At 44.6% G+C, this 10,161-nt stretch overlaps 1 protein-coding gene across 21 annotated transcripts in view; it reads left to right on the plus strand.

The window, feature by feature from the left end:
* Positions 1-10,161, plus strand: part of RBFOX2 (RNA binding fox-1 homolog 2) — a 263,059-nt gene that overhangs the window by 246,361 nt on the left and 6,537 nt on the right. For 9 of the 21 annotated variants that reach the window (XM_050926928.1, XM_050926787.1, XM_050926863.1 and 6 more), the window contains 3 exons: positions 3,964-4,040; positions 6,315-6,403; positions 7,742-7,814. In XM_050926928.1, coding sequence (XP_050782885.1) covers positions 3,964-4,040; positions 6,315-6,403; positions 7,742-7,814 — 239 coding nt within the window. Of the gene's footprint in view, positions 1-1,540; positions 1,584-3,963; positions 4,041-6,314; positions 6,404-7,741; positions 7,815-10,161 lie in introns of those variants that run through there. The other 12 variants (XM_050926909.1, XM_050926918.1, XM_050926836.1 and 9 more) reach the window with 3 other exon arrangements.

Consider the following 10,161-nt stretch of genomic DNA (forward strand, 5'->3'; position numbering starts at 1 on the left):
GCTCTATATGGAGCTTCAGACCTTATAAAGACACTTTTCTCAACCCAACAGTTAGAAAACATTCTATCTAAACACTGAGGAACTTAGTGTTATGTATATACTTTGCCTGCCTGCAAGTAAACTCTCTCACACATTCTCTCACGTGTACATGCCTGCACCCACCCATGCACATGAATCTCCTGATTCACACAGGTTCCCTTGCACATATGCTCACCTAGAAATTGATCTGCCTGGTCAAGTGTTCCATGATAATACTTCTTCAGGATGTAGAAAAGAGTTTTGTTTTTTTTCTGTCACTTCTAAAGCCTTACTCTAGTCTATATAGATCAGCGAGTTTGGAGCTGACCATGCAGTGACTAAGCAGGTAAATGGGCAGCTATTCTGTGCTTAGTGGCTTCTCTTCCACAGTCTGGCACATTAAAGCCTCGTTGAGAGGGAAATGTTGACTTGGGTTATCCCCTGATTATTTTCAGAAAGTTCCTTCAGATCTTTAACTTGCATCTTTGATTCATAAAAGGGGCTCATTTAACATCTTAATACCTTGATAGTAACTTTAATAGGACAGAGAATCCCCACACCCACCTCATGTTGCACTCCAGTTTCAGCATTTAGTGTGTCTAAGCTCTAAAAAGAGACTAGAACCCGCAGATAAAACCATTTATTTGGCATCTTGCTATAACAGTTCAGGTCCCACTAATGGGGAATACAGGAATGCAATATGGGGCATCTTTGAAGATAGGTTGGTCAGGTTCATCCCTTTATTTTTTATTGCTAGAGTTCTCAAGAGAGATGCATCTCAGCCCAAACTTCTAAGTTACCCCACTTTCCACTCTGGACTGGCACAGATTGAATGGGGTGCTGATGCCTCCTATCCCACTGGATTGTATTTGTTTAGTTGCTATATGAGGGCTGTCCTAAGTTATCGGATGAAGGAACAGGGTTCTTCAGCCACTGTTTGCTGATTTGGGAAGAGAATTCCCTACCTGTTGGGGTGGTGGAAGTTAAGGTGAAGAGCCCTCACACCTGCTGAACCGGTAGGGGTGGGCTGAGGAAAAGCAGGCGGGAGAAAGACCTCCAGCTGGCAGAATGGGGTGAGTAGGGGGAGAAGAGGGGTTGTTCCAGACTTTGGCTGCTCTTCCTTCCCACACAGGTATCATATGCTTTGATTTGGTTTTCCTCTTCCTCCTCCCTCCTCTTCTTTTCTGGGGCAACCATCCTGCTAGCCACTTTCTTCCTGTTCCATCTCTTATTGGACTCATTCCTGTCTGGCAAAATAACTGAATTTATAAAGTAACCTTCCCCAGGGTCGGTGTTGAGGGAAAACAGCTCCATTTTGGCCATGAGGAAAGACGGTGCTTCTCCTACAATGGGGTCAGTCTGGGACAACAAACCATCCATAAAGACCACTCCCATCTATGAAAAGCGTGCTTGCATCCGCTGGAAAGAAAAGGCTGGTGAGCCCCTCTGTGGGCTGTGTTTGTATGATTGTTTCTTTCCACAGCTGTGTTTTTTGAACTGCTCTTCCTGTGTTCTGTTATAGAATAGTCTTACAGGAACCAATCATTAGCGCTAAAATACCTCAGGTAGGAGTGCCAGTGTGACCTGCCAACCAATCAGATTGTGGATTGCAGTGGAAAAAAACTGAATTATACTAACCATTCCAGCGCCACATTAGAGATGGGAACAGAGGCTTTTTTTAGGACAGTGCAGACTTGTGAGCATGTGATCAAAGCTCCTGCTACCTCTGGGCTGCACATGTTCAGGTTTCACACCAAGTGGCTTTTCATTCCAAAAATTAAGTGGAAGGGTTAACAAAGATCATGCTTGTCCCATTACTATGTAGGTTCACCTGGTGCAGTGAATGGTGTTGTTCTGTCACCTTTTTCAGTTCACCCCTGCCGATCCACAGTGTTTTCCTGCCAGCTTTCTAATATGGAAATCCTAGAAATCAGTTCCAGCCCCTTCTACTTTTTAACCTTCAGTTATATGGGCATTGGGGAATGGAGAAAAGACGCACTAGGCCTAGAAAACAAAGGGTTCCTAAAATTGGACTTGCAACCCCAAAATGGATAGGGTAGTGAGTATATAGACACACTCATCTGCATGGACTGTCCTTTTTCTTCATGTTTCTGGAAATACCTCTGACACCAAGAGGTATGCAGGTGCTCCATTGCCCTGAACCTGAGCAACACGCTTCTCTGTTCGCGCTCTCGTGTCCTCTGCCACTCCAGAGAAAGGGCACTTGCTAATATGCCTGAATAATAAGGCACTGAAAGAGGAGAGGGGAAGCTTGTTGCAAGGTGTAATTGGATTTCCTTATAGTCTATTTAGTTTATGATTACCCCATTTGGCTCTTACGTGTGGAAGAGAGAGAGTGTTTTTTTTTGTGCTGAAGAGCAGTGTAGGCAACTTGAAAACACTTGCTATCTGCCTTTAGAATCTTCAGTGGACAGTTGAAATGTTGCTTCAGTCAGACAGCAGCTTCACACTTATATCAGCTCTCAAATAATTTTCAGGTACTTGCAGCAACATACTAATACTGAAATAATCCACATTTTCATTTTGGCAAAGGAATCCAAAGGGGAATGTTTTGACTTATCCTTCTGTTGCTGGGTCATGGCTGGTATCTACTTATCTTGGTCCTCTGGCCCGCAGAAAAGCAGTTTGAGGTCAGGAGACTTCTGCCACACACCTAGGAAAATCCAATTAGATTGACAGATGAGGACAATGGAATCAGCCTGTAGGGCCCTCCGTATAGCCACAAAAGAGGAGAGGTTCATTAAAGACAACTTCTCTCAGCTCTTGAGACATACTGAGAGTAAAAGAACTCAAATGAAGCTGATCTGCACTTTGCCAAAGCAGTGCCTAGATTGTCCTCGTCTGTCTTCACACATCTCCCTCAACTGAGCCAAAATAGCATGCGCTCTAAAGACCCATGCTGTAGAAGGGCCTTCTCTTTGCAATTGATTGCACACTAAATACATACAGCCCTTCTCCTTGCCCCTCCTCCCTTCTTGTGGTAGAGCTTTGTTACTGCCTTGCTGGTAGGGAGGTGTCTGACATCACATTCTCACAAGAAGTCCAGACCCATTCATTTGTTTTGACACAGTTTGGAGGTTTTAAAAAAAAGCTAATGAGATTGCACAACTGCCTTGGGTATTTAGGGACTATGCCATTGAAGGGTAGGCTCCATTAGGGTCCCTCTGCAACACTAGAGAAGTATGGAGCAGCTATTCAGGAGCGGTCTTTTTCATTGGATGACATGAACATGCAAGTTCAGTGAAAATATCCTACAGTGACACAATTTAAATAAGCTACAATCCCTGATGAGAGTGGCATCAGAAATCATTGGGGGTACGCCCCTGCGAATGGGTTAATGGATTAGCTTTTTACTTCAGGCAAAGTTATGTGTGGGCAGGAATAGCAGGATGGAGACATAGGTGCTTTGGACAAGTGGTGTGGGATCTGAGATGCATTGACGGAGCTATGTATGGGTCATGGGTTTGGAAAAGCAGGGGCTGCTGCTGAGGAAGGAAACTCCCACAGAGCGTCCCCTTGCCTTTTACAAGCCCTAAAACTCACCAGAAATTATTAAGGAATGAAAAGGAGTGAGAAATGGGACCTTTTATTTTTCCCGTTTTAGTGTATTCAGACCTGCTTAGGTAATGCTAGTTATATCCAGATGTCTGAATCCCCAGAAGTGGTCCTTGCTCAGGAACGTATCATAGTGATGTTAGTCCCCGTTTTTTGTTTTATTTATAGTGTACACACAAAGAATATGTAAACCGTTCCAGATCAAATAGGTCTGATTATGTGTGTATATACATGTATCCTTTAATATTTTTTAATTAATAGTAGCTTCCATTTTGCATCAGTGCATGGTTAAGACCAGTACACGTGTCAGCTGTTGCTTAACTTCATTCTCCAATGAAATATTTCTCTTGTTTTTTGTTTGTTGTGCAGTCGGCTGAAGAAATGTTAACATCTCATTCTAAATCTCTGAGTGGAGTCTCTGTTCCCTTCTCTGATATAACAGATGGGTTATTGCTTGTTATAATTATTAACATTGTGGTGTGGGCTAGGGTGGGAGACATTTTTATTTTGGGGCGGGATGCGGGGATTGTTAAGGTTTGGAATGTTAACTCCAGTGGTGACTGACTGTTTCCGTAATAGCAGGTCGTTGTGGCTGCACGCTCTAGTAATTGAGGCTGTGTACTTCACCGAGCTTGTGGTAGAGCCTAGGACAAACTGCTGTCCCAAGAGAATGCTGGGATAGATAGAACTAGCCAATATGAGTCTGAACGTGGTGATTTTGCTGGTTGTTTTAGCTCCAGATGTCAGCATGCTTAGTTTTTAATTTGATCAATAGATGTTACGCCATTACCTTTCCCACACCTGATTCCAGTCCCTCTGTCCCTTTTCCTGTTATATGACATGTAAGTTAAAAGAGAATAAATGAAAACCTTTTATTTGGTTTCAAACTGCATCTTGCTGTTATGTTCACAATAACCTCCACTCACATTAAACATGGCTGCTGATCTCCCATGTGGCTAGTAAATGTTCGGGAGAGTGGGAATCTGGGCACATTCTGATGCAGGCTGCTCTGCATGTGATACTAACGTGCGGAACTGCGTAAATTTTGCATCTGTCTGAACATTAGACATACCAAGAATTCAGGAATCTCATAAACTAGGAGAGTACAGTGGTGGTGTCAATTTGAAGTTTTGCTTGCATTTGCTGGGGAAGGTTAATATGAATGAACTGGGTGTCAGTGTACCTCAGGCACCCTCTTTCATGTTTGGGGATCAGCAGTAAAGTATAAAAACCCAGCAAATTTAGATGGAGGGACTAAAAAACAGCCAGCTAAGAGTGGGAGGGTAAAAGCAGTGACATCACACCATTTAAGAAAGATGATGTAATGTTTAATGAGTGAAAATTTGCAATATGCTGTATCTCATTAACAGGAAGATCCTAACTTACCCATCGACATTATATCTTCATCTCCTCCAGAGTAAGAAAGCATCTGCAAACTTGTCTTCCATTCAGCTTCCCATCCTTCATTCCAAGTACCTCCACTAAGGCAGTGGAAACAAAATAAAAGCCATTACCTATTTTAAAAAAAAAACCAACTTTGAGACAAACTTCACGAGGAGAAGGATCATGTATTTCCCCTCAGATTGAATATGAGCTTGAGGTTTTGCTTTTGCCCTCCTCTGGACAAAAAATTTGTCGGCTCATGATGGCAAAGGTGTTATTAACCCTATGTAAGGTCAGCTTTTGATCCTACACAACTGTGTAAATGTTTAAAACTGTCTCGGGGGTTTTCTGGCTTTAGTAATGTCTCTGTGATTCACAAACTGGAGTCACTGGCTATATTGTCCCCATATGGTTAACAAAAGCCATGTTCAAAGTTATACAGTAAATGCAGGTCAAATCTCCATTTCACCAAGCTCATTATCCTGGTTTCTGACAGTAGAAGCCTCTTCAGATGGGCCTTTGTCTCCATTCTGAGCGGAACTAAATTTCTGAACAACCTCCTGTGATCTGTAGCATCCCAGCATCTTTTAAAAGGCTTCTGTGTATTCTCAGAGCAACTATAGCATGGACAACTGCAACAACACAAGCTTCCCTGATGTAATGCCCGGAGGTCTTCAACATGCCTCAGCCTTACTTTGAAGGGGCCATCTCAAAGTGGAAAAAGGCTAGTTCCGTCTCTCTGAATGTTTAATCCTTGCTGTCTCTGCCGAGAATGCCAGTTAGTTGCACCTGGTTCAGTTTCTGGGAGTTTCACTAACTGATAATTCTTTTGTGTATCTGAACCAGGTGAATATCTAAACTTCTTGTCTCTCTCGCAGCAAAGAAACAAAAGAGGGAGTTTCCCTGGGTGATATTCTTTCTAAAGTGCATATTTCTGGAAAAGAGAACACCTTGTTATGTTCCTTTGCCCGCAGCCCACACCTCTCTTCTTAGGCAGCTTCCCCCAACTCTGACAGAGCGGCTTATAGGGGTACAACAGCCAAATTTAGCTCTTTTCTATCCTGGTTTTCCCCTCCTCAACACCAACTGTAATTTCCCACACGAATGACCATATGAGATTTCCTTCAGCCTATGCCTTTCACTGAACTGCCTACTGAGGCTCTCCCCAACCCTACTGAGGGGTAGAACATAGAGGAGTTAGAGGGTGACTCTCTTGTGATGGATGTAACATGGGAGCTGATGCAGTTTGAAACACTTCCTCTCCTTGTGGTGTGTGTGAGTTTTGCTTTCTGTTGGTGGACAGGTATCTGTAAAGTCAGTTCTCTTTTCTCCTTCAGGGTGGATATGCAGCCTACAGATATGCACAGCCTGCTACTGCAACAGCAGCCACGGCCGCTGCCGCCGCTGCAGCAGCTTACAGCGATGGGTATGTAAGGAGGAATGGGGCAAGCTTGATGTGCTCAGGGGTTCATGGAGTACTGCTACTCCATTTAAATACTCTTCTACCTCATTACTGTTCCTCTTCTCCCCCCAAAATACACACACACACACTCTCTCTCCCCCCTCCCCCTCTCCCTTTCTAGAGGAAAATGTCCAGTTGGCCCATTCCAGGCTTGGGCTCTGTAGCTGTCAGAGATACGGGATAGGGCTCTAAGCCTGGTTTCTCCCTTACCCCTTTGGTCTTCTGTCAAAAGAGACAACATGGTTTCATGGCTAGGGCCAGGTACTCAGAGTCAGGAGACATGGTTTATATTCCAATTTCTTTGTTCTGTGACTGTGGGTAAGTCACTGAATCACTCTGTGCCTCAGTTTCCCCATCTGTAAAATGGTAAGAATTACCATGTAAAGTAGTTTGAGATCCTTTAATGAAAACTTCTGTATATGTGCAAGGAATTATTCAGATTATTATCAGAGTGCTTGTCATAAGGTCTTTTATCTCCCTGTACAGTGAAAATTGCATATTAATTCAAATGCATGGTGGGACTTTTCAGTTTTTCTAGAGCTGGGGGAAAATTTTCAACCAAAACTTTTGGGGGGTGGGAGTGTCAAAAAGGCAAATTCAGCGACACCAGAACATTTCATGAATTTGTGTTGGTTTCGCCAAATTGTTTCGGCCAACTCTCCTACGCCCCCATCCCTCCCAAAAATCAGAAAAAATCTAAATGTTTTTTGTTTTGACATTTGAAACTGAAAAGTTTCATTTTTGGTGTCAAAACCACTTTTTATTTTGAAATTTCTTTCAGTTTTGAAAATGCAAAAATGTCAAGAAAAACACTTAAAGTCAAAACAGAAGGTTTTGTTTGACCTGAAACTAATTTTTTCAATTTTTGTTTTTTGGAATTGCCAGCAGACTGAAAAATCTCTCACTTATCCATCTCTAAAACTTACACTCCTATCTTCGTATTCTGGACAATTCCTCTCTCCCTTCCACTTAGCTGCTGTAATCATGGCAGCTGCCCTAATACCAGTAGTTGTCCTCCTCCAAAATCGTACCACTAGTTGTAGCAGAGGCACTAAATGTGATGCCAGCTGCCCTCACCACACTCCTGCTAATTGAGAATATGGCTTTTGTGTATCCCCTCCTTGCAGGCCTTTCTCGCATCCCATCTCATACAATGTATCCATAGATTCTCTCCGGAGTGGGGCTGCCTCAAGCAGGTGTGGGCGGGGGCATAACACCATCCCCCAACCCCTTCCTCTGCTCAAAGAGCAATATCTAAATCCCTCTGTGGAGTGACATTTTTTCTTTTCCCCCTTCCCTCAGTTATGGCAGGGTGTACACAGCAGACCCTTATCACGCCCTTGCCCCTGCCGCTAGCTACGGAGTTGGCGCTGTGGTAAGTATGATTTTCTTTCTGTCCTCCTGCCATTTCTCTCATTCCTACTATGGTGAATAGCTGCCTGCTGAGAGTCTCTATCGACCACCTTTTCATTTTAGTCAAGAGGCCTGTCACTACCCCCTTGTCTGTATTGCCTGACAGATCTGTTACTGCAGTTGGAGATGAGCAGTGGCTTATTGTTGTGGTGCTTAGGAGGGGGATGGGGAGAGCAATAGGGTGATACCTGATAGTGTGGCTTTATTATTATTATTATTATTTATATGACCATAGCGCCTAAGAGCCCTAGTCATGGACCATGATTCCATAGTGCTTGGCGTTGTACAAACACAGAAATAAAAGCTGGTCCCTGCCCTGAGGCGCTTATGGTCTAATCAGACAGCACAGAAACAGGGTTGGGGGAAGGGGTCTCGCACACAATCAGAGTGAACAATGTGTTGGTGACAAACAGCATGTTAGTGCTGTGACTCTTTTCCTTATTTTGGTGGGTACAGTTAGGATGGGATAATTAAAAGGAAGGGTGAGGGGGACATTGAAAGGAAGGGAGATGAGGGGAATAGGGAAGGGGAAGAAGAGGGGAACAGGAGTGATGCTGAGGCAGAGAGACTGAGGGGGAGGGAGAGGGTTGGAGCCAATAGCCAATCAGAACAGGATGGAAAAAGTCCACTCAAACCTGCAGAAAGTTCTGCAAGAATACGTCTACCATGTACTGAAAAACCCACAGCCCTGAGTCTCAGAGCCCAGGTCAGCTGACTTGGGCTGCAGGGCTATAAAACTGCCGTGTGGGCTTTGGGGCTTAGGCTGGAACCTGGGCTCTGAGACCTTCCCCCTCTTGCAGGGTCTCAGAGCCAGGACTCCAACCCAAACCTGAATCTCTGCTCTTCAGTTTTATAGCCCTGCAGCCCAAATCCTGAGAGCCTGAGTCGGCAGACTTGGGCCAGCCACGGATCTTTTATTGCAGTGTAGATGTAACCATAAGGACCAAAGATCTTTGATTTGGCTGTTTCTGCCCTTATCCAGCCCGCTCTATAGCTTTCTCCCAAGCCCACATGAGGGGAAGGGCACAGAGACACACCTGAGTCCTAGTGCCCCCAGACTGTGTGGGTGGTCTCCCCTGCCCAATTCTGAGGGCAGGAGTACCCCCAGCTGGGCCCCATTGTACACCCTGGTCCTCACCTTGGCTGCTTCTGCTTCTACTGGATGGAGTCTTTGGAAACTGTTGTGGCAAAGCTTGAAAGTGCAAGGCCTCCTCTCACTACCACTTACCTTAACTTTAAAAATTGTGTTGCATGCAAAGAATACTAATTCTTGGTGGGTGAGGGAGGTAGAATAAGGTCTTGTCTCTCCTGGGCCTCAGAGAGCTGCCGATGGAGCTGTTGTTCCTGGTTCCCCTTGGCGCTAGAATGAGGTTGCTGAGGAGCAACACAATGATTGGCAGTGAGCAACCTGTCAGCTATGGCAGAATGAAAGTCAGGAATTAGGCCCTAAGTGCCACCTTTGCACCCATTGCCTTCAGTGGGTTTCCACAGGTGTCACTGCTTGGGACTTAGTATATCATTGTTTTGTACAAGAAGGAATAGATTCCAGTTCCATTGCTCAGCTCTGCAGGGCTCAGAGGAATAAAAAGTAGCAAAAGCTTATCTGGTTACTAAAGTCAGATCTGACTCTGATACATGCAGCGAGCAGGTTAGCTGAGGTAGAAGGAGACATTTTTCTGCCCCTGCATTGCTCTGTAAAGCAAAGCCGAACTATATAGGAAAGATGGCAGGTGAATGGATCAAGAACTCTTTGCAGGGAATAGATCTAGATGGCTCATTTGGCTCTCCTTTATCTTTAGTGCTTCTTGCATTCCTAAATCCCAAGTTCTATATATTTAAGGGCTCTGAGTGGAAAGAAACCCCCTATAGAAAGGAACATGAGGGCCTTTGAGCATTGGAAGCATTGCAGACCAACACTGAGGTGCATGGGGCTGTGGAATTCCTGGGATTGGAACAGCAAGGGTGTTCCAGGTCAGGAGTGAGTAAGTTGACCACATAGAAAGTGTGAAAAATCAGAACAGGGGGTAGGGAGATGAGGTAACAGGCGCCTATATAAGAAAAAGCCCTGAATATCAGGACTGTCCCTATAAAATAGAGACATCTGGTCACTCGAGGAGTGAGATGCTGGAGAAGAGCTGTGGTGGGGGACATGACCTGAAAGACACAGGTTAGACCAGGTCAGGAATGAGGTGTGTGAGCATCTGAGGTGAGTGGAGCAGCTTGCACAGAACTCACCCTTGCCATGTCTGCTTCCAGTCAGTATTGTGTATCTGCTGTTATGAACATTGAAATGCAAGCAGGTTCATCCA

The sequence above is a fragment of the Gopherus flavomarginatus genome, chromosome 1 (genome assembly GCF_025201925.1).
Source record: "Gopherus flavomarginatus isolate rGopFla2 chromosome 1, rGopFla2.mat.asm, whole genome shotgun sequence".
Lineage (NCBI taxonomy): Eukaryota > Metazoa > Chordata > Testudines > Testudinidae > Gopherus > Gopherus flavomarginatus.